Raw genomic sequence first — 24853 nt, 5'->3', positions numbered from 1 at the left:
TCCATTTCTTTTTCCATTTGTGGCCCCTCCTTCCTCCAGGCTGACCAGGACCATGCACAAAACCAGTCTCCAATAAATACTAACGCTGAAGATTCAGCAAGTGGCTAACTCCTGCAGAGTTATCTTAAAAGGATGTTGTATATAAATTCAAAGGTTTATGGAGCCTCAGAGATCTCTAAGAACAGTATAAATATCCCTGGTTTAATTAGAAGTCCTGGAGTTAGTAATGGTCTGTGGCTTCTCAGCTAGCTCTCTTGGGGTTTCTAGTCTTCAGGGGCTGCCTGCAACTATGATGTGCTCATATACCATCTACTTTCTCATCACTGAATAAATCCTCTTTAGACCTTTGGAGGCATCTACTCACAGTTACTGCAGTACACATGCAAAGAGATCCCATTCTTTCTTCCAAAAAACCACCCAGTGCCTCAGCCTAGGTCTCAACTTAAATACTTCTGGACTAAAATTCTCCTTGAGTTCTACTTCCCAGGGGAAATAAGGAAGGAATTCCTAAGCTGATGTTGATGCCCACTCTCTCCAAACAGATGGTGGACAGCTAACTTTGCAGCTGATCCGCGTCGCGGTAAATATGCTCTAGTTCTCAGCATTTCTGAATCAGCTCTCTCACGGGATAAGTCAACCAATCCGAACGGTAAGCAGACTTGACAGGTTTGTTCTGGGCTGAAGGCCATTGACTAGGTTCTCTGACCAGATAAGTCACTTGGCTGAGTCTACAGTAGGTGGGGCGCGCTCACCAGCTCGGAGGTAGTGACTGAGTTTGTTGCAACATCGTTGTATTCAAGCAGCGGGCTGCTGCAGGAGATACCCTTTTGCCCCGCGAGTACAGCCCCAGAAGGATTCGCCCTAAGGGGAAGGGCACTAGCGGGGAAGATGCGCCAGAGCTCCAGGGCCCAGTCCCTTCTCCCACGTTTGGGAAGGCACAGTGCTAGCCGATCCAGAGCTCGGATTCTCAGGTCTCGGCCCTTTAGCTTGCTCTGTGTGGGTAGCAGGCGAAGGGTGCGACCAGCTTGGGAACTCTCGCTCTGAGATCTGCAAGAATCAGCGGCGGCGGTAGCCAAGGTGAGGGGAGGAGGGGGCATGTGCCTGGACGTGAGTGCTTGTGTAACCAGCTCCTTAGACGCCAGCCCCGACAGCGCTCCGGCCGGAGGCTCGTCTGAGCCTGTTTTTCTGCTGAGACCCGCGAGGCTCTGGGGTCTCGCTGCCCGTACAAGGCAGGAGCACCCCGGGCAAAGGAAGCGAAGCACTTGCCTCTTAAGCTCTCAAATGGGAGTGGGAATTTGGAAAGTTCCCCAACTAGGAACACACGTGACCTCCTCCTGAAAGTAGTTCCGACTGTGGCCCGTGTATCCCTCCACCTCTTTTTGAACCCTCCTAGGGCTCCTCGGCTCCGCCCACTCGCAGGGGCTGCAGCTTCCTACGGTCCCGTACCTCTCACACTCCGGGCCAGCAACCCCGGACGCGAGCGTGCATCGCCTGGCTGGGGGAGCGCGGATTCTGGCCCCAGGGCGATCCACCCAGCCAGGTTTTCACAGCGATCCAAAAGGGGCGGGGCGAGGAGCTTCTAAGGATCGTGCTTGAGTTCGACGCGGTGAACCTAACTGGAACCCTAAGGGGAGAGATGCTCGACTCTCCAAGGAGCAATGCAGGGGGCTTCAGGGTGCATCCCATTCTCAGGAGTCCGCTTTCAGTCCACCTAGACAGTTGTCGTTTGGGAGCTAGAAATCCAGGGGCGATGTGCTCACACTCACCGCGCTCTAAGCTTTCATTTTTAGGGCCAATGAACCGAGTTGCCGGGGAAGCGGGAGGTGGGGCGGTGAAAGGGAGCCGGATGAGGTGATATGCACTGGAGACACAATAGGGGGTTGTTCTTTGTACTGAGACTGACACCTTGAGGACACGGGTTAGAGGAGGGATTTCTCGGCAAAGGCTGCTGCAGTCAAATCCCTGCGAACGACTGTGATCAAACAGCGGTGCAAAAGGAGATGGAGGCTGCAGGCCGTGCCGGAGAAATCTGGGGGCGGAGGTAGGGGGAGGGGTGTCCTCGCTGCAGGTACCGTCCCTGCGTTTCCCTGCACACTGACCAGCGCAATCACCTGGTCTTTTCCACCTCTGCACAGGTAATCTCAGACTCAGTGTCCGTGACACTGTTTAATGAACCCTCCTCAGCCTTCACCTTCACTCCCCCTGCCCCGCTCGCAGCAGCCTACCCAGCTTCTGGGTGGCTTTCTGGGCACAGGCCGTGGCTCAACTTGTCCCCCTCACCATCCGTTGCTGCAGAAGCAGCCGCGGCAAGTGCAGCTACAGGCGGACGCCTCGAAACAAGCCCGAGCGAGCCCTGGGCAGTCACACTGGGCATGCTCAGTGGCGCCTGCAGGTTGGGGACTCGGCTCTCCCACCCGGAGCCGCCGCTTCTGCCCCCTCCCTGCCCTGCCCTCCCCCGGCGCGGTCCGATCCGCCTCCCGCCTCCCCTCGGGCTCCCCAGGCGCCCGGGCTCCCGGCGCGGCGGCGGAGGGGGCGGGCAGGCCGGCGGGCGGTGATGTGGCGGGACTCTTTGTGCACTGCGGCAGGATACGCGTTCGGACGCCGGGACGCGGCTGCGCTCAGTTCTCTCCTCTCGGAAGCTGCAGCCATGATGGAAGTTTGAGAGTTGAGCCGCTGTGAGGCGAGGCCGGGCTCAGGCGAGGGAGATGAGAGACGGCGGCGGCCGCGGCCCAGAGCCCCTCTCAGCGCCTGTGAGCAGCCGCGGGGGCAGTGCCCTCGGGGAGCCGGCCGGCCGGCGGCGGCGGCAGCGGCGGCGTTTCTCGCCTCCTCTTCGTCTTCTTTTCTAACCGTGCAGCCTCTTCCTCGGCTTCTCCTGAAAGGGAAGGTGGAAGCCGTGGGCTCGGGCGGGAGCCGGCTGAGGCGCGGCGGCGGCACCTCCCGCTCCTGGAGCGGGGGGGAGAAGCGGCGGCGGCGGCCGCGGCGGCTGCAGCTCCGGGGAGGGGGTCGGAGCCGCCTGTCACCATTTCCAGGGCTGGGAACGCCGGAGAGTTGGTCTCTCCCCTTCTACTGCCTCCAACACGGCGGCGGCGGCGGCGGCACATCCAGGGACCCGGGCCGGTGTTAAACCTCCCCTCCGCCGCCGCCGCACCCCCCCTGGCCCGGGCTCCGGAGGCCGCCGGAGGAGGCAGCCGTTCCGAGGATTATTCGTCTTCTCCCCATTCCTCTGCCGCCGCTGCCAGACCTCTGGCTGCTGAGGAGAAGCAGGCCCAGTCGCTGCAACCATCCAGCAGCCGCCGCAGCAGCCATTACCCGGCTGCGGTCCAGAGCCAAGCGGCAACAGAGCGAGGGGCATCAGCTACCGCCAAGTCCAGAGCCATTTCCATCCTGCAGAAGAAGCCCCGCCACCAGCAGCTTCTGCCATCTCTCTCCTCCTTTTTCTTCAGCCACAGGCTCCCAGACATGACAGCCATCATCAAAGAGATCGTTAGCAGAAACAAAAGGAGATATCAAGAGGATGGATTCGACTTAGACTTGACCTGTATCCATTTCTGTGGCTGCTGCTCCTCTTTGCCTTTCTGTCACTCTCTCTTCTAACGTGGGAGTAGACGGTGGCGAAAAATTTCCATAGTTTGGGTGACTAAATGTTAATTTAATCCTGGTCGAATTTCTAGATCATGCATATTTGGTGCCTCTTTTGGGTGCATTGAACCTAGGGTGTGTTCGGCTAGACGAAACTCGTGCCTGATTCCAAGTGTCAAGGCACCGATGGGTTTGGTTTCTTAGTCTGTCTATGGGGTCTCTTCCTAAGGGCTATTGTCCGTTAGCAGAATACAGTACACTGTCAGTGGATTAGTGAGCTCGGTAATCCGGTCTACTAAATGAACAGAAAAGTAGATGCTTTGAGGTTGAGCATATTTCGATTAAATCTTGGCTTTAGGCCTTAGATCAAGGGTATAGATCAGATTAAAATGAAAATTAGTGTTGCACGTACGCATATTGCATCAGAATCTTGCAGTGATTGTTTTTAGTTTCCTGGGTTGCATTGATGGATTTTTTAAAAATATGAGTTGCGAACTGATTTGCATAACTTTAGAGGCAGAATCATTTCAGCATATATGGTGCTCATTTGAAGGCAAAAGTAGGTTTGTGTGTTTAAACTAAGTTAATTACAACTTTGAACTGCATTAAGAAGTTTTGTAGTTTGAAATCAGTAGTGCCATGATATAGCTTATAAAGTACTCTTATTAGATCTTTGTTAAATTTGCCTTTTTTCTCGCTCGTGTTGAAGTGATGTGGGATAGGGCATGAAATTTACAGTTTAGTAGCGTTTTATATTCAGTGCTCTTGTCACACGTAACAGAATGGAGTTTGAGTAGGTTTTGATCCCAGATAATGTTTTGTAGGTTCAAGGGTATTGTGTGTAGCCAATGGTGATCGCAGAGATTTAACTTAAGTTTCACTTGAAATTTAAGTATTACACTAGAATTGCTACTCACCTTATTTAGGTTTCAGGTCTTCTGAAACCTTTGGGTATCCGTTAATTTTACCCTGACTTATTTAGAATGCCAAGTGTAATTTACCAGTTAATAACCAGAAATGCTGGCAAGAATGGATTACTCCAGCTTCAGATTGTAGGTGTATTTGCTTTTTTCATATGGTATGTTAAATTTACTGAGTCAGCTTGTTGAATAAGACAGAAACCCAAGAATTTCAGCCGTGTATAGTTTTGGTTGTATAAAAGTTAGGCCTTTGTACTTCAAAAGATAGTGGTTATCAAAAGGCATTAATCTTTGCAGTTTCAGATGTAATAAACTGGTTTTGATCAAGGATGGGAATAGAGCCCTCCTTTTTTTGCAGAATGGAAAGTATAGGAATTGAGCATTACTGGTAGGCCAGTGTATAAAGCATGAAAAGCAGGATTAAGTTTACTGGTCTGAGGTGACTGAAGCATTTTATTGAGGCTTCTATTAAGACCAAAAATTCGATGATGTGAATTGTAGGGGTAGCCAATACTTAGTTAAAACTATGTAATTGTATGAATACTAATAGAGTATTCTTAATAAAAATGGTTTGTTAGCAAGTGTCAATGAATATTTTGCCTAAAGATAGAGTGACACTAAAGTGTCTATATGTCCAGGTAAAAACTGTGGGAAAGATTTTTTTTTTGAAGAAAATGTTTTATATCTTAAGAAGTTTTATTCCTTTGGATTATGTGGCTGCACATAAGTGCACAGCTAATTTTGCCCAAGTTTTTGTTTTGAAATGAAGATAAAAATTACTGATGAAGTAGCTTTACAACACACAAAGCGTAACAGTTTTCTATTAAGTTAAAAAATAATATTTTAAAAGACTATTTGGAAATTTTGGAGTCTGCATTAATTGTAAAACCGTATTGAGGCTGAACTTGACTCGCTTGCCCAGAAGATAATTAATTACAGAAAAACTCTTCTGATTTGTAACTTATTTCAAAAGTAGTTTACTATTGGTGTGAATTGACTGTCATCTAGATATATAGGAACAAATTAATTAACTGTTTATTTAACTTTTTAAAATAAGCCCCCATTCAAAAAAATCTCTAGAATGCAGTTTGGTAGACATACTGCTTTTAATATTCAAAGTATGTTTATCCTATTTTTGCTTTACCCATTTGATTTAAAATTTTCAGAGTTGTAAGATTAACATTCTGTCAGATTCTTATATGTGAGCCATGAGCTGATTGGCCATTTCTCCTTTGATTTCAGAATATGTGTACCTCTGTGTATGAAATTTATGAGACTTTAAACTTTCTGTACAATTGTACTTTTAGCTATGGTATGCATAGAAAGCAGTATCATATATTGCATCAAATGACTAATAACACTTAATTTCTAGAGTTGTGGTTTTATTGAGCCAAATGTTGATATGAAAAAAATCACTAAGGAAAGTCAGTAAAGAGCTTGTTTTTTTGATAGTTGCACTTCCAATAATTTTGATATACCAAAACAGTTTGGTTTGCTTGGTTTCACTTTAGTGTTTTGTTTTTATTATGGGGGGAAAATTAAAATGGCTATTGAAGGATTTGTCTTCAGCAGGTTGCAATATCTGTTTCAGCAGCTAGCTTTTTTGAAGTTAAATTCCTTTATGAAAGTAGTGATTGGGAGTGTTTTTATCTGATAAAGATTAATAATGAAGTGATTTCTCAGAGGAAGATTGAGGACCATTATCAACTTATTTTTTTGTAAAACTGAATTATTCCAACAAAAATTTGTTGGTTGGGTTTTAGCCTTAATGTTAGTCTGAAAAGTAGTACTGAACATGGGACTAAAAAAATTCATTGTCTTTAGATTTCATGGAAACTTTAGGCTTCTGTTGTATTTTTCTTGTTTGATAAGTTTGCGTCTTTTCAAATATTAACCTTCATAGGGAATGTTTTTAATTTGTAGAGAGTACAGTGACTTGTAGTTTGGCTGTATTATCTTTTAAGATTAGTGATTACTGAAATGACCATATTGTGAGTTTTTTTTAAATCAAAGATTCTAGTCACAATTTTTATTTTACACTGTATTATATCTGCTAAGTTGTATTTCTTTACTGAACGTTTCTGAGCCACCTAATTGCTATATGATAATTTACAAACTTCATTTTCATAAAGCTTATTCAAGAATAAAGCGCATCTGAGAGGAATTTACGGTTTATATGACTCAATATAGGAAAAGGAAATTTTATTGCTGTTCATTATAAGTTTACACATTAGTACAGTTATCAATGTAGATTTACATTGTTTATAATATAATAAAGACTAGATGAATAAACAGTGAAATATGGGGAGATATAAACACCTTAAATTTAGTTTTAGAAAGAATGATAGTAGAGAAAGATACATTTATGTATATTACCTTTAAGAATTTTATTTTAACAAGATGAGAAAGGTAGCTGGTGATATTTTAATTTTTGTGTAGAACAGTATAGTATCTGCTTTTTCTTATTAACCACAAAGAATATGCAAACCTCTTAATGTTAAAAAATTCCTTACATTTTGGAAGTCTTCAGTACTGATTTTCAAATTATCTCATTTGAGATTTGGTCCATTTGCTGTTTGTTCGTTTGGCAATAGCTTAATACTTTTTAACAACTTTTAAGCCACTTAAGAAGTAATCACTTCAGTGACTTTTAATGTAAGAGTATTTATTATGGGAAAATCAATTCACAAAGTTTTATCATTAATTCACCCTTAGTAAGCATTCTATTTTAAAATTTTTACCTCAGTATTATTAGTGAGACAGCAGTATAGGAAATGTTTGTATATTAATATTGTATGTGAAATTGGAGTTTGTAAAGAGAAATTTAGAAGTTTGCATGCATATGACAGTTTTTCACTTACTTGAGTGAGATGTTAGAACTTGCCTGTACTCTAAGGATTTAGCTTCCAGAAAATATGTTATTAATGATAGTATAAGAAATTTCTTTGGTATATTTTTCTTCTGTAGAGGCCATTAGTTCTTAAGTTTTATTTCTATTTCATAAAACCCTCACTCTTACCTATGCTCCTCTCTCTTTTTGTATTAGATAAACTTGATTTTAAGTCAAGCCAGTATTGGAGAATTCTTTTGTGGCTCGATTTCATTAAGAAAAGGTGTTAGGATTTATTCTAAGGATAATGACTTCAGGCATTTGTATCACCTTGTGAGACTGGGGTCAGAACTGATTTCAGTTAAATACTCAGTTTTACAATATTAAATATTCTGTTTCACAATTGCTTTCTGTCTAGTTTTAAAATTAACACAGTTGCTATCAGAAATACCAGTAATGTTAGACTGAACAACTCTTAGTTGGTAAGGATTTGCTGAGCAAACTGATGTCCTTAATTGTTTTAAGTAGGCCATATTACTGCCACATGTGGTCTTTGCCAGGTGTTGGTCTGTGCTTCTCTTTCTAAATATCAAATATGTATATGCACTTACTAATGTAAAATACTTTCGTTTGTCAGGAAAGGGAAATTAGTATATTGGATTTGACTTTTCACCTATCCTCTAATATTTTGAACTTTTTTTTACTGGTTATGGAAAAGGTATTAGCAACTTGGTTCTTTTAAAATAATTTGCATTGGAATGAAAAAAGGTGGTTAGAAAAATATTAATGTAAGAATAGACATAATTTAGGGGTGAGTTAATTTTGGATGGGAATTTTTAATTTAGTTCAATATAGCTTAAGGCAGATTCTCCTTTTTTTGCAATAGTTTGTACTAAGAAATAGGGAGAAATCTTCAGAATATTACATACACACTTACTGGTAGTGTTGAGAATATTGACAGATTTGAATACTGTGGCTACACCTTCCAACAAAAGAATATTCTTAACCTGTACATATTGTAGAGAAGAAGACTGGTTATGTATTATATTTTAAATGGTTATACATTCAATTATCAATAGTCATCACTTCAAGTATGGACAGTGAATCTAACTTATAAGTGTTTGAATACTCTATGGATATGTAAGTAAATAAATACAAAATTAGCAAACTATAGTAATAGTTCTAAAAAATGAACTTTCTTCCTGTTTTCTTTGAAGAAGAGATCACTTTGTGGCTGTTGTTTTATAATTTTCAAATACAGCTTAATCTGTTTAAATTACATTAAAATATTGGGTATTAGTTTTATCCACACATTGTGTGTACATTGTTTCATTTTAGATTTTAGGGTGGCAGTGTAGGCTCTGGAACCAGCTTCCCTGTGTTGGTATCCTGGCTCTGTCAGGTAGTGGCTGGATGACTTTGAGTGGGTACTTAACTTTTCTCAGTCTATTTTATCAGTGAAATGAGGATAATGGTACCCACCCACATGAAGTTTATTTTGAAGAATAAATGAAATAATATAAATAATTCACTTAGCATAGCACCTGCCACATGGTAAATACTTAAATTGTAACTGCTGCTCTTAAAAATTATAATTTCAGATTACCCATGTATGAGAAATTATGTTTTCATTTATGGGAGGAGCAGTTATTGCACCTGAATTTCCTCAGTTTTGGATATGTTCGTTATTTTAATTAATTCAAGCTATGAGTATTTTTTAAAATAGGGGTATTCCTTTAGGAGCCCTGAGTTTAACATGTCTGTGATTTTGCCGTTTCATTGCAAATAATTTAAAACTCTGCCCGCTCATACTATTGACCAAAGAAAAGTTAATCATGCTAATATTTGCTTTGGAATACTAAGGAAGGATGAAAGCTTTCTCTGTTCATGCATAATGAAGTAGAAGTTTTAAAATAAAAATTTATTGTAATAAATTTTCTTCAGTGTTAAATATATGTCAACTAAAACATTGTTTTTATTCACAAAGAGTAATTTCTATCTCAAATGAAAGAACGCTTGATATATGATACAACAGTTATTTAAACCATCTATCAATAAAAGTATCTCTGCGTTTCCTTTTAAGGTCAGATTCTTGGAAGAGTCATACAATTTTGAATGCCAGATTACATTTATTACAATATAATTTACACTTAATATAATCTGGCTACAAATTAATACAGGAATTTCGATTTAGGTTAAACCTTTGTATTATTGTGTCCCATTTTCACATTTGATGAAGATTCTCAATATAATTTTAGGCCCTAGTAATGGGAAGAAAGAGCCAGAGGATTGCTTTCTTCATTTATTTCTTACCAACTATGGGGAAGGATGGAATAAGCTTGAGACCTGCCTTGTAAAGGCCATTGCATGTGCATAGGGATTAATCTTTTTTTTCTTGCCTGTGCTGGTCTCCCAGCTGTGTCATAGTACACTCAGTTGTGAAGCACTTGATCTCTAGTGAGTTTTTTTTGCTTATTTGTTTTACACTGCAGAATGAATCGTGCTGTAATTATATATGTGACTCTCTGATGATTTATTTTTATGTATTTTTCTATGTTTTGTAGAAGCTAGCTGTGTTTTTGGTCCAAGTCTAAGTTGTAGAATTGAACTGTGCATTTTGACATCTTCTAGGAAAATTGAGTTGTCTGAAATTCTGTTACTTTCTCTTGCTCTTTCTCTCTAATGCTACATACACCTTTATTTTGCTTTATATCACTACCCAAAGTTTAGAGTTGATTTAGTGTTATTAAAGCCGTTCAGAATAGTTTTCAGTTTTATTTCCCTTGATTTTTGTAGATTTTCAGGCTAAAATAAAATTAGTAGTAATTTTATTTGGTAGTAATTGCAGGCATGCATTCTGCTAATTTTATATGTTTAATATTTTTGATCTTTTAAAGAGGATATAATTATTTAAGGTATTATGAAATGTGTTGTAATTTGAATCAGGTATTCTTTAAGTCAGATGTATTCTTAAAGTGATTTATAAATATAGCATACATGTTCAGAGTTGCAAACAACTTCTTGCTTTAAAATGTATGCAGTTTTTTTTTTCCATTTAAAATTCTTTTGCTCTCATGAATTTAGTGAGACTCTTCTTTTTGAGTGTTCTAATTAGTCTAAACTTACTGGAGATTAATAGAATTGAAATCTTTTTTATACGTTTAAAATGAAGTTTGGGGAATGTTCCTAAGCTTAATTTTTAGGTTTTATTTTTTAAGTGTGTCTTTATGAATTACTTTACTCAGGGTCTGTTAGAGTTAGAATGGAATGCCTGGGCTCTTTTTTCTTTCGTAATGTGAAAACTGCTTTGCCAGGCATAACTTAGCCATGTTGTAAAATTTATTTAACATTTTTACTTATTCATTTATGAAATAAAAAATATGAAAAAATGAGGACTTAAGTCAGGTTTTTTATTGTAATAGAATTAGCTGGTGTATACCCTAAGAGTGTTGAATATTTGTTTAGTATATATTTATACATATTTTTATATATATATATACATATATATATATGTTAACAAAGCCTTTTCTTAATCATTAGCTTGTTAGATTTTGCTAAGAAAACTAGAAGCAACCTGAGAGATGGATCAAGTGTTACTTTCCTCATTTTTTTGTAGTATAGGAATTGTAGCTCCAATAGAAGTAGTAACTTGTTAAAAGCTACCAGAAGATTGAGTCCAAAGAAAGATGCAGGGTTTTTAGGCACCTCTTGCAGTATTTTTCCCATTATGTTCTATTAGTGGCTCTCAAACTTTAGATGACATCCAAATAACCTGCAGGGCTTCTTAAATCAGATTACTTGCCCCACCCCCACAGTTTCTGATTCATTAGATCTGGATTGGGGCCTGAGAATGTGTATTTCTAACAAGTTCCCAGGTGGTGCTGAGGATGGTAGTCTGGGGATCACACTTTGTAAACCACTGTTATCTCCTTACCTTAATAGAATTTACACATGCATTATGTCATTTGACCTGTAAACCTTGAATAGCTCAGCATGGCAAATGTTATCCTGTTTTTCTGTGGACAAGGCGATGAGTTTAGAAAGGCAGCAGAGTGGAGGAGAAGGAGCATAGATTTGGGAGTCAGCTAGATTTAAAGTCTAGTTTAAATCCTTGCTCAGCTACTTACCAGTTATGTAATAAAAGATAAACTACTTAACCTTAGTGAACCCTAGTTTCCACATCTCTAACACAGTGGTAAAAACCCTTGTCGGGTGACTTTTTAGGTTTGTTAGCAGTATGAGTTAGATATTTTCAGAATATTGGTTACCAACTAGAGGTGATCCCCTTCTGCCTTGTCTGGGTATTTGGCATTGTCTGGAGACATTTTTGGTGGTCACATCCTAGGGGGTCAAAAGGGGAGGGATGCTGTTGACATGCAGTGGATAGAGGCCAGGGATGCTGCTAAACATCCTACAGTGCACAGGACAGCCTCACCCACCAAAATAATTGACCTAAATTGCTGATACTGCTGAGGTTGAGAAACTCTGGTTTAGAGGTATAAAGTATCTGGTACATAATAGGTATAATGTTTGATAAAAGTCAGTACTTGTATTCTTAGATTGTGGTATTTAAGAAGGTAAAATTGCTAATAAATGATAGAGTTAGGCTATGAACATCTATGTTTTTTGACTACTGTTAGGCCAGTACTTGTAATGATAAGAACTTTGTCCACAAAAGATATCCCTAGTAACAAAAAAAGGTTTATTTGAAGAAGGCTCACGTGTTACTTGGCTGCTTGTGAATGTGTTGCTTTGAGCATCTGTCAGAAAAGGCTGATGATGTTTTCAAAAAACGTGTAAGTGTAGTGCACTGTATGAGGCATTCAGAAGGGTGTTACATAGAACTTCTTTAACAGGTTGGATGTGCTATATTAAAAGAAAACTTGTTTTTTCATTTTTATATTGCCAGTAGTTTTTAAAGTAACCTTTAGCTTGCTGCCTTTAATTACATAGTTAGCAGATACTTTGCTCACAGAATATTTGTGCTGTTTAATGCGTTCTGTAATCTTCCTTTTTTATTCTAAAGGTGTTTTTGTTATAATCAGATGTGGTGAAGTTAAATCTGCTGATATAAAAGGGCAAATTTCTGACAAGTTATTATAAACTTCTCATATCTTTCCAGATGAAGAAAACACGGCCTATTCTAAGGTTGATGCATTCTTTTCTAGACCCTAAATTTGCTGTGTCAACCTGTTGAATTACAGTGCTTTATTTATCTACATTAAAACTTGCATTAATGTATGAAGCTTTTAGAAGAACTTGGGATGGAGCTTTAGATTGGTCCAAAGATGAGAAGATGCCAATGGAGTAGCTTAGTGAATTCTGAAATTTGTTTTGTTTTGGAGACAAACATAATTATGAAAGTGTTCTAGGAATAGATTGTTTTCTATTATTTTTTTCTGTTGGCTTGATTTTACAATTTGCCTCTCACTTTGCACAGGCAGAATAAAATGTCAAGGCCTATTTTAAAAATTCTTATGAAATTTAAGTTTTGACTGTTAATGTTTCTTTGTGGAATTACAGGAGACAGTCAGAAATGCTGATAAATACTTTAAAACCAGGATTGCTAATCATATGGTAGCTTCACATTAAGAAAAAGAAACAGCATTTATTGCTGTAATTTAACTGAATAAACAATGTTTATTTCAGTATATGAATAAAAAGTCCATTTGCTTTACTGTGCTTAAACAATTTCTTTTATAAAAACATGACTAATTAAAGAAATTTTATAAAGTTACTCATTGTCTTCTCTGAAATTTCACGTTTCCATATTAGCTTCTAGTTTTTTGTTTCTATGCATCTATTTTAAAATATAATTCATCCTAGTGAGTTTGAAGGTGTGTTTTAACAGTTTCCCAAGCACCTCATAATTGCCTTAATTATTTTAAATGGTGAAGTCGTCAGAAATATTTAATTATTTCTCTGTAGTTATACATTAAACATGTTTCCAATATTTGGCTAATATTTTTTCTGCTATTTTCTGATTTTTTTTTTTTTTTAGAGTGGGTTTAAGATGATCTGAATATTAGGAAAGGTTTTGAAGGGAGGGTATAGCCCAAGTGGTAGAGCACTTTAGCATGCCTAGGATCCTGGGTTCAATCCCCAGTACTGCCTCTAAAAAAGTAAATATATAAATAAACCTCATTACCTCCCTCCCCCCCAAAATAACCTACAAAAAAATAATAAATATTAGGAAAGGTTTTCATGATCTTGATTCCCAAAGTTATAATCTGTTACATTGAAGAATAGCTGAAGTATTGGAGTCTTAAAGCTTTTCCCCCTCCCTTATTTACTTACCGAACAGCTATTGCATATTTAAAATTTTAAGCATATTTTAATTATTTAAAAGTAAGGCAAAATAAAATTCATCTAAGCACTTTCGATCTGTCAAAATTCCTCTTTCTGTTGTAGGAATATTAATTGTATTGTGTTGAAATTAAAGTGGATATAGAAATAATTTGGATAAACTCTCACATCATTTTATTCTGAGGTTGTTATAACCTTGTTGCTTTCCTGTCTTTAATCAGAAGGGATATGACTTGTCATGATGTTACTGTTCCCTGGAGCATATTTTGAATGATACAGCTTATATTTGCATAGTTGCCTTGGTGATAGTAATTGGTGATAGTAATGGATGAAAGTTTGCTCTGCATTTGCATTTATAATCAATATTAATTTTTGTGGTAAAAAATTGCATTTGTTGATGTCAGATTTTATTTTTAAGTATCAGTTACTCAAACATGGAAATAATTTTAACCTTATTAGCTAAATGATAATTCTCAATGAATTTATTAATTCATGTAGTTAGAACAAAAATACTGAGGAAGAAACAAACTCTCTCTCTTTTAAACAAAATTATTTGTTACAGTAACATTTTCCCAAATGAGATAAAATTGTTTAAATTCTTAAACACGGAAATTTTGATCTAGGTGTGGTATATACCTTCTTGGATGTCAATGAAAACATAGTGAAGGCCAAAATGTTTTGTTTGTAAGTGTGTGTATTTTTTTTTAAACTCAAGAGGCAATCTAATATCAATAGTTTTCATAGACTAGTTGTAGGAATACTATATAAAATAAATAACTTAGTACACTGGAAGTAAACAACTTTACATATCTAGGTTCTGTCCAGTGTGATCAAGGTTATATGTAATAGTGTAAAATATGCTAAGGTGCTGGTTATTAAGGCTGTTTAGATTATTTTTAATACTGAAAAGGTCACACAGATTGTAATTATTGTGTAGTGTCCAAGAAGTAAGGCTTGCCATCTGTTACACAAATATAGGAAAAAGTTAAGATGATCTGATATAAGTAGTTTTGACACTTCTGTTTTTGGAGTCATCTATTAACTATAAGTTTTAAAGGCTAATTTCAAATTTTAAGCTTTTGCAAGAATAAAACTTAATGATAATACCAGTGTTACTTTTCTGCTAAAATACTAAGATACTGGTTGAGAACTAAAGATTATGTAATGAAAGTCTGGCTTTTAGTCATTTACTTTTACAAGATTGTTTGGATATTTAAGTTGAAACATCATGTTTTAACTTGACATTTTAAGTTATACAAGATTTTGGTATTTTTAAACTGTAAGTTTCCTAACAGTTGATATATAGGAATTCATTATTACAGAACTTAATCAGGGATCTGATTTAATAAATATTCCTTAAATATTTGCTTTAAATATTGTTCAAGTTCTCCATTTTCTCCTCCTATAACTTAGTTTATCTGTATGCTAGTAAATGAGTTTCCCTTAAAATTTTGCTGTTGTATTTTAAATCACCACAGAAGTTGTTTCTATAACTTAATTTCTCTTCACCCCCAAGAACTTGGTCTTGCCAAGTTCCACTGAAGTCTTAAAACTGCATATTGGACTTAATAGGATCTGACTAATTTTAATCTTTGTTTTATTTATTACATTGACCTTGTTTTTTATTGAGAAGTTTGTTACCATGCTAAGTGATTAATATGATCAGATATAATATTTCAGTTTAGATGTGATTTTGCATTTATGTTCTCAAATCCAACTTTGTGTCTGGGGTTTCTATTTTTTATGTAAGAAACATCTTGCCAATTTCAAATTAATGTCTGATGAAAGTAGATTGTTTTACTAGCATCAGTTTATAGAATTTGTTCAGGCCTAAGTTGTAGGCCATGAAAAGAATCATGCCTTTTGGGACCTTTTTGGATAGACACACAGTGAAGTGCATATGTGGGTGAGATTTTTATCTAAATACTAAAACTCTTTACCTGTTTTGTTTACTTAATAGTATTTAAAGGGTGTGAGGTGTTAAGAGCTTCTTTCCCTTCTTTTCATTTCTGTCCTTCCCATCCAGCTATTGGTATTTTTGTCTTTCTGTATGTTAAACTTTATGTTTTTAAAAGTTTATTTTCTGGTTGAAAAAGTTGACCTCTAAATTAGTTTTTTTCATTTACATTTCAGTTTATTTTCCAAGATTTTTGGTTATGTTCTTCTTTGAACATGATCAGTAATTGTGCTTTTTAACTCCCAGTTGCAATAATTGGATTCATTCTAAGATGGTATCCCTTCAAGAACATGCTGTCAAAAATGAACAGTGTTATCTGTTCAAACCAGGCAATGTAGACTTACTTTCATATCTTTTAGTATATTTTAAAGTTGCATATCATTAAATCTTAAGAATTTTGACTTGTATTTTAGTATATATAATTTCAGATCTTTTGGGTACTACACTTATTCAACAATTATAAATTGATATAATGATTAAAATACCATCAATGGGAATATGAATCATACTTTACAATATTAGAACAAAGTAGTTAACATAAAATTAGTAATATGGTTTTTACCAATAGAGTAATGAATGCCAATATGTGTGCCTTCATATTTAAAATTACATGTATTTCTAGTTCATATTGGGTTTGTTTTTCCATGACAGAGACTAGTTCATTTTGTTCTAATCCAGATTAAAATACCGCACTTAGGCAAGACTATTTTTTGCCAATTGGAAAAAAAAAGCAAGTAATTTACAAATAATTTTTTGGCTAAGATATGGGATAAAGAGACTTAATTTTATAATATTAAAGCCAAATATAAAATGAAGCAGTTAGCACACACTTGTTTGGAGCTTTTCTCATTTAAAATGGTTCAAATTGACAGGACTTTCTTTGAAAGGTGAATTTGATTGTTAGAAGTAAATTTAAAATTTTTTGCTATTTTGCTTGAATTAACAGGAAAAAAACCCTTGCTGGAGACCTATTTGTATTAGAACTTTGTTTCCTTAGTACCTTGTGTGTGTGGTAGTTTTTGAATGTTAGGAAATTTGTTCATGATTGCATCAAAAGGATCAATACAGTTAGAAATCTTGGAATCTTTTTTTCCCCCAGAATGCAGTTTGTTGATACTGAGTGAATTGCCACTAAATATTACTAGGCCTTTGTTGTCAAAATACTGACAAATCCCTTGGCATTTTCTGTACCTAACTCTTTGAATGTCTTCTTTCTGTAAATGTTAATAGTTTTATCTTTTTGCATAAATGTAGAATAGCTGAAACTAGTGTTTTGGGTAGTCACTTCTAGTAAAATAAATGCAAAAAGCATGGCTTTTATAATAGAATGATATTACAGAAATAATTTACAGATCTAACATTGAATATAAAGATTAGAACATAAAAGACATTCCCTTATGTGCTTTTTTTTTCTCCTACATACTTTAGAGTAATGATGGATCAATATAATTGTAACTTTTATAATCCTTCATATGCTTTATTAAGATTTTGTGAGTAGAAAATTAAAGTTAGCATTTAACTTAGTTCAAGAATATAATGTTGACAAGTATGTCCAGTGTATTTTGTTGAACTGATAATCTTTTTGAAAGTTGTTATGTAAGTTACAGCCATATTTTGTTTCATTTGTCATTGGGAGTCAATCTTAACTGGGAGCCAAACTGTAGAGAGGGATGTGTTTGTGTATATATTTTAACAGCAGCAGAGTTCTGAAACAGGAAATCAGTCTTATCGTATTCATCCAGAGTCCTAGGAAGAAGGTAATTGTTTGGTATACTCGTTAAAACCAGTTAGTTGGGCAACTTAAATTTTTAGAGGTTCACAGATGTAGGCTTGAACTGTTGTGGATATATTATTTCATAATTTACAACTATTCTGGAGAAAAACTGATTTAGTTGGGGGTGCTAATCCTCAGCTAACACACTAAAAATTGTGCTTTGGATTTTAGAGTATTGCTAGCATCATCAGTGACTTGATAAGGTGTTTTCCTGTGATTCTCATTTGCTTAAATTTAAATATATAAAGCTCAGAGTGCCTTGATTATTCTTTTAAAATTATTTTTTAACTGAATTTAATCTCAATAGATCTGCCTTGAAATGTTTTCAGGATGATTCTTAAATTTAAACAATTCAGTAGAAAAAAAGTTACTTCTATTTCAAATATTTGTCACTGGAAATTATCTTTCCTGTTTGTTAATGTACATATATATGCACATAATTAGATACTTGTAATCAGTGTTTTCATACTATTCTCAAATTGATTTTTATCTGTCAATAGTTACTTATTTAAAAAGGTTTGTAGGTAATATTTCATCATGGTTTGCTAAACAGTACTGTTTGGTGTAAATATCTTTGTGTAGTTTACTTCGAGTTTTTTTCCCCCCAGTGGCTTGTTATAGTATATTGTTAGAGTGGTATTGCTGGAATAAAAGCTACAACAGTTTCATAGCTCTGTATTACAGATTGCAGATTTCTTGCCAGATGAACCAATTTATAGTATTGCTTCTAAGTAGAATTACTAGCAATTCTTGACATCACCTTTGAAGAATGTGTTGTTTTCACTTAGAAAGTGAGATCTAAACTTGTATTTCAAAGTAAAAATATGTGTAAACTTTTTAGTCAGTTCAAGTTGGAATAATTTAAAACATAAAGTTGTGAGGTTCAGATTGGAGAAGTAGAAAACTTAAGTAGCGTTCTTAAGTTATTTTGCAGTCAGTTTTCCTTTCAGGTTTGGTACTGCTAGCAGATAATCAAAAATTGTTAAAAAGGAATGTAAAATTTATGCTGAAGTGATTTTAAGTTAATATATTAGAATTTTTTCTTTTATAATTTGTTTATGAAAACACTATTGAGTTGCCTTGTAATGACATTTTAATTTAAACTGAAAGTAAGTAACAGGACATTTCTAATTCATGTTACAGACCCCTTTGCAGTTTTATAGATTTAAAGATATTTCCAGATACCCCATTTGATCTTTGAAACAACCAGTGAAGAAGTTACAGCAGGTGTTATCATTATTTTACAGAAAAATGAAACAAAAATATTTGAGACCCAGAGATTGAGTAACTTAACCTGAAGTCATAGGCTTTTAAGTTGCAAAGCTGAGAATGAAATTCTGGTCTTCTGTCTTAAAAGACAATATACATTAAGTGCTTAGCGCAGGGTCTGGTACCTAGTGAATATTTAAATGTTCCAGTGTCCTGTGTTGTTCCTGGACGTTTCTTCTTTATTCTTAAAACTCCCATCTTTTTGAGGATTCTTCCTCTGAATATTTCTGTAGTTCACGCTTTTGTACCTGTGCACTCTTTTCACTTCAGGAAATAAAATTTTAAGCTACATTAATTTGATCTGTCCAGGGATGATTATATGACATATATTAGGGCAAATGTTCTTAAGTAATGAACAATTATCAATTGGAAAATTCAAGGAATTTGAATCTTACTCCCAGTATGAATCTTCAGTTTAGAAATGAGATTCAAACATTTAACACACTTAATAGAGAAAAATAAAATCTAGTAAGAAATAGGGAATCTTTATTAAATGGGAATGTCAAAGAAGTCTGTTAGCATGGCTGGTATAAAGTATAATTTGATTAGAAAAGTTGATAATATGGATATAACTGTGACAGTCTTGGAAAGTATTTGTTAAATCTAACCGTCTTAAAATTTGTTGAAAGAAATGTAAAGCTGATGTAGCTTATAAATCAATGACTGAATTTCTTTTCTTACCTGAGCCTTAAGTGTCTGTTGGTTGAAAGCACTGACACAAAGCAGGGGAAAAGCTCCAGAAATTCCTGGAAAATAAAATTAAATGGTGAAGTCCTGGTTTTTTGCTAACCTGCTTTTGATTCTTGTTGTCTTCCTCTTGTTAGTCTGACTTTATTCCTTTACTCCTGCTGCTGGTTTAGCTAGGTGTTCCTCTTGTGAGTCAGGCAACTTCAGATTTGCTTTTGATACTTTTTGAGCGCTACCTTTCTTAATTTGTGTCGCTTTTTATTTGACCTGTCATGTTCCATATGTTGTAGCTTCATATTGTTACCAGAGCTTTCAGTTAAGTAGAATTCTAAAAATAGCTTATATGGGATCTGTGGAAATAATTTTCCTTAAAATAATTATGGCAGGAAAAGAAGTGGTTGTTGGTTTGTGTACTAGCACTGTACTTTATAAGTTGTTAAGGGATAAGCATATCTATATACTACACTAGGTACTACAAAGGAACTTTTCAGAACTTCTTTACTTTTAGTAATCATACTTGAAATAAGATTCTGTCTACATGTCAGGAACACATTGTTAAAAATAGGGCTTAGGGAGCAATTTTTGGTTATTACCATCTATTTGAATATTCTAGGTAAATTTATAGTGCAAACCCCATTAATTTAGGCTCAAATAAAATTCTGAGATAAAATAGACTCATGAGATCTCAACTCAAAATGTGTTTTCTAAAAGATGTTTTGTTAATTAGAGGTAACGTGGAACATTTTTAGTGTTTTAAGTTATGATTGGGTTCTTAGAACAGCCAATAGAAATGTATTTAGCTCATATAGTAGCCATATTATTTTATAGTAGGTCAGTTATATTATGGATTGAATCAACTTCTATGGACAGACTTCATTTTTTAAATTAAAAAATTTTAAATTGAAGTACAGTCACAGTGTGTCCATTTCTGGTGTACAGCATAATGTCCTGGTCATGCATATATATATATATATATATATATATATATATATATATATATATATATATATATACACACACACACACACATATATTCATTTTTGTATTCTTTTTCATTAAAGGTTATTACGAGATACTGAATGTGGTTCCCTCTGCTATACTGAAGAAATTTGTTTTTTATCTGTTTTTATATATAGTGATTAACATTTGCAAATCTCGAACTTCCAGATTTGTCTCTTCCCACCCTCTTTCCCCCAGTAACCATGATTGTTTACTATGTCTGTGAGTCTGTTTCTGTTTTGTAGAGGAGGCCATTAGCATACTCTTTTTCTTTCTTTCTTTTTTTTTAGGATTCCACATACGAGTGATAATCATATGATATTTTTCTTTCTCTTTCTGGCTTACTTGACTTAAAATAATGATCTCCAGGCCCATCCATGTTGCTGCAGATGGCATTATTTTGTTCTTTTTAATGGCTGAGTAGTATTCCATTGTATAAATCTATCACAGCTTATTTCTCCAGTCATCTGTTGATGGACATTTAGGCTGCTTCCATGTCTTGCTATTGTATATAGTGTTGCTGTGAACATTGGGGTGCATGTATCTTTTTGAATTAAAGTTCCCTCTGGATATATGCCCAGGAGTGGGATTGCTGGATCATATGGTAAGTCTATTTTTAGTTTTTTGAGGAATGTCCATACTGTTTCCCATAATGTGTGCACCAAACTACATTCCCACCAACAGTGTAGGAGGGTTCCCTTTTCCTACACTCTCTCCAGCATTATCGTTTGTGGACTTTTGAATGATGGCCATTCTGACTGGAGTGAGATGATAACTCATTGTAGTTTTGAATTGCATTTCTCTGATAACTAGTGATATTGAACATTTTTTCATGTGCCTGTTAGCTGTTCATATGTCTTCATTGGAGAATTGGTTGTTTAGGTCTTCTGCCCGTTTTTGGGTTGGGTGGTTTGTTTTTTTTGTTATTAAGTTGTATGAGCTATTTATATATTCTGTGTGGACAGACTTAGAACTTAATTATAATTTGTTAATTTTTTAACTTTGGGACAGTATCCTGTGGTGTGAGGAGGGATTGTTATAGCACTTCAGTCAAAACTGTTCAGATGGGATATGCTGTATGTAATTATCAAAACTCATAAACCAGTCACTAAGATTTATGTATTTAATTGTGTGTAGATTATACTTCAGTTAAAACAAAACAAATTGAACATGTTTGCCTAAAGATTGGGGAATGAAGGAAAGCTGTCCAGTATATCTCAGCTCTTCTGTAACTATGGTAGCCATCCAACCTAGGCAAGATAGAAAGTACTATGTATGCATTTCTTACCTCTCTTTTATTCATGTGCAGTAGCAACTGATATTGGGGAGAGAAGGCTTTTTTTTTCCTTTTGGAGTTATATTTTATGTATATTCTTAAGGTAAATCTGTAAAGGGCAAATTGATACAGTAAAGATTTTAAAGAGTTAAAATTTCTGTTGGGCTTTGGTGTTCTTTAGAAGGGTCAGGTTATTCAATAAGTCATTGTCATTGAAAAAGAACCAGATAGTTATGGTGGGCTCTTAGAATCTAGGGCTGTACTATTTGTTCAGTTGATAGACAAGCATCACTATGTTCTAGGTGTTGTTCGTATATTAAATCATTTAATCCTTAAAACAATCCAGTATGATAGGTACTTTAATTAGGCCACTCTACTTCTTACTCAAAAGTAATATCCAGTAAGTGCAGGTTAAGTCTGTTCTCCCTCATTTATTCCTGTTTGGTTTAAATTGTCTAAAAAAGTATGTCATAAACTTTTTAACATATTGGGAAGCAATAAAGTCATATATTAGAAAGATTTTGTTTATTGACATAATTCTTGACAAGGAAATATTTGCCTCAAAATTGAGCACTCATTAGTTGCTAACATCAGTTTTGGAAATGCCAGTAGATTTTGTATTGTCTTTTAGAAGTTTTTAGTTTTAACATTTGGTTAGTAAATTACTTTCATTTGAATCTGCTTCCTTTGAAAATTTTATATTTTTATTGTTAATTTGTAAATACAGAAAATCTTAATCTCTTGTGAAGCAGAAAGGTATAAAAAGCTTGGGTGTTGGAGTTATGTATATAGTAGGTTTGAATCATAACTAACTACATATTGGCATTGGGACCTTGGGCAAATTACCAAATATTTTTGACTGTCAGTCTTGTCATCTATGTAGTGGTAATATTACTTTGTAGAATTGTTAGGATTAAATGAGAAGAATGTATTTGGTATACTGTCTTGCACATGTTCCCTATTTTTCTGTCTTACGATGGATGCCAGTGTCTTGGGTAAAATCCCAAACTGTGTGAATAAGGAAGATGAGAGTCCGAGGAAAATGAAACCTTAAGAAGGCTGAATTCCTAAATTCTATTTAAAGGAAGAATTGGATTGTTGCTCTGTAAGAGATTGCAGGGCCATGGATTGTGCTGCAAGAAACTCCCATGTTGTTCCTGGCCTTTGACTCCTTATCTGTCTGATTGAGTTGAACTCCCTTGCCACAGCATCCTTAAAACTAGTCTTAATCTGTCAGTCCTGCCGCCTTCTCCATTAAGTTGTGTATGCGACCTGTCCTGGACTGCTCACTTTTTCGAATATTTTGTGTTTTTCCATGTCTCTGCTCTACTTTCTGTTTGAAATGTGTATTTTGCTCTTGTTTCTTCTTCCATCTACTGATGTCTTACTGACTTCTTAAGAATTATCTAACATATTACCTACTTTGTGAAGCTGTATCTCTGCCCCTACAGAATTAATCCCTCTTTCTCTAGCTCTTAAACTATCTTGATTTTATGTATAATGGGACCTTTGGCACAATGTAGGTCTTTTGTCTATCTTCCCTGATAAATGGGAACTCCTAGAGTGTGGTAGTCTTTGCTTACTTAGCCTTATATTCTCAAAGCCCCTTGCACAATGTTCAGTATGTGTTTGAATGTTCAATATGTGTTTGGATAATTAATAAAGAAGGGGTTCCTCTTAGTTTACTTTAATGAGTATATAAGCTTCTCATTTATGTACAGTTATTGACAAGTAATTTTCTTAAGTAAGTTAGCCAAGTCCTTTGCAATCTTTATTAGCATTCATGGTACAAGGGTAGATTTGAGTTTAGTCCTTGTTAAAATGATTGCATTTCAAGGGGCTTTATACTTCTTTTCTGTAAGGCTAGAATCTTACTAGCATTCTCATTGAAAGTAATGGTTAGGTTAGGTAAGTTTGTTAGTAATAATAAATATTTTTTAATAAAAATATTTCTCTATTGCATTGCTTAGAAAAATTTGGCATTATTTCATTTTATATTTTTGACTAATGTGTATTTATAGCTTTTTAGGTAGGAATTCTGGATTGGTGGTAGCTTCTACTGCTTTAGGTTCCTTACTGCTGCCTCATTTTTTTCTGACGGTTATTTCCCATTTTCTAATGTTTGTACTCCACAAGACAGAATTAAAAAGTAAAGATTGTTCACTTTCAGGAACTATACTACTATAGGCTTGATTTGAGCCTCCATTCGCTTCTGCTTTTTTTTTTTTTAATGAGTGGATACAATACCCTAAAATATTTTGATGACTGAGTAAGAGCTATGGTTTTAGGTGGGGCTCCTTTCTTGTATGAGAATAATAGATAACAGCTAATATTTGTGATATTAAATCCTAATGGTTTTCTTTTGGAGTCTTTATAGTAGAAGGTTATATAATAGAAGTAGAAAATTCACCTTTGAGGTTGAGGGTGAACGTATATTCTTAAAGTGACAAAAATTGTTCCTGGCTCATAGTAAATGCTATTTAAGTCTTTGGTATTTTTATTATTATATTTTTTGGGGAGGGTAGAAATTCAGCATTTAAAAAAACTACATACAGAGCTGATTGTAAGTTATATAGAGCAAGACTATTTTCTCAAGACAGTAAATAGACTTGGAGATAATTATAAAAAAAACATAACTTTTAAAGCCTGTTATAGAAACAGTACCAGGTGCATTGTACCAGAAAAAGAAACCTCAAAACAAGCAAAAATGAGAAATATATATGTATATTTCTAACAACTAGATACTATTTTAGTACTTTGGTTTGTAGTCTTTTTGTCTACATATTTTGATTTACTTAAGTATAGAGATATACTTTGTGTATTTTCTTTTATCAAAATGGTATCACACTGTACCTTCTCTTTTGAAGCCTTTTTTAAAGTCAATAATGCCTACTTTTTCAGTAAATTTTCATTTCATCCAATCCTCAGATCATACTAAAATTTCTCTAGTTGGCTCAGAAATGTCCTATATGGGTAGTTTGTCTGAAACAGTATCCAGAGCAGGAGTATATCTATGAACTTGGCTGTTAGAACCCTTAAGTCTTTTAAATCAAAGATAGCTACCCATCCCTCCCCCTCCTCACCTTTTAAAATGATATTTGACTTTTTAAAAAGATAATTTGAAAGAGACTGGATCATATCCTATAGACCTTTTGAATTTGTCCAGTTTATGCTCATAATGTCATTTAGCTTGTTCTATCATATAGTGTCTGTAAATTAAAATTTATAAATAAATACTTGGTGGATTCTCAGGTTG

The 24853-nt window shown here is 35.6% G+C and overlaps 1 protein-coding gene and 1 pseudogene across 1 annotated transcript in view; both read left to right on the top strand.

Moving 5' to 3' along the window:
• Positions 1 to 1349: 1349 nt before the first annotated feature.
• LOC141579133 (PTEN upstream open reading frame MP31-like) lies at positions 1350 to 2765 on the top strand (annotated as a pseudogene).
• The window catches only part of PTEN (phosphatase and tensin homolog), a gene marked incomplete at its 5' end in the record, with an annotated part of 91129 nt that continues 69030 nt past the window's right edge, over positions 2755 to 24853 (top strand). The window contains one exon of the mRNA XM_010971256.2: positions 2755 to 3538. Coding sequence (XP_010969558.2) covers positions 2755 to 3538 — 784 coding nt within the window. The remainder of the gene's footprint in view (positions 3539 to 24853) is intronic.

The sequence above is a fragment of the Camelus bactrianus genome, chromosome 11 (assembly GCF_048773025.1).
Source record: "Camelus bactrianus isolate YW-2024 breed Bactrian camel chromosome 11, ASM4877302v1, whole genome shotgun sequence".
In the NCBI taxonomy this organism is placed as follows: Eukaryota; Metazoa; Chordata; class Mammalia; order Artiodactyla; family Camelidae; genus Camelus; species Camelus bactrianus.
Note: the sequence above shows the minus strand (reverse complement) of the source record. Positions and strands in the feature narration are given on the sequence as shown.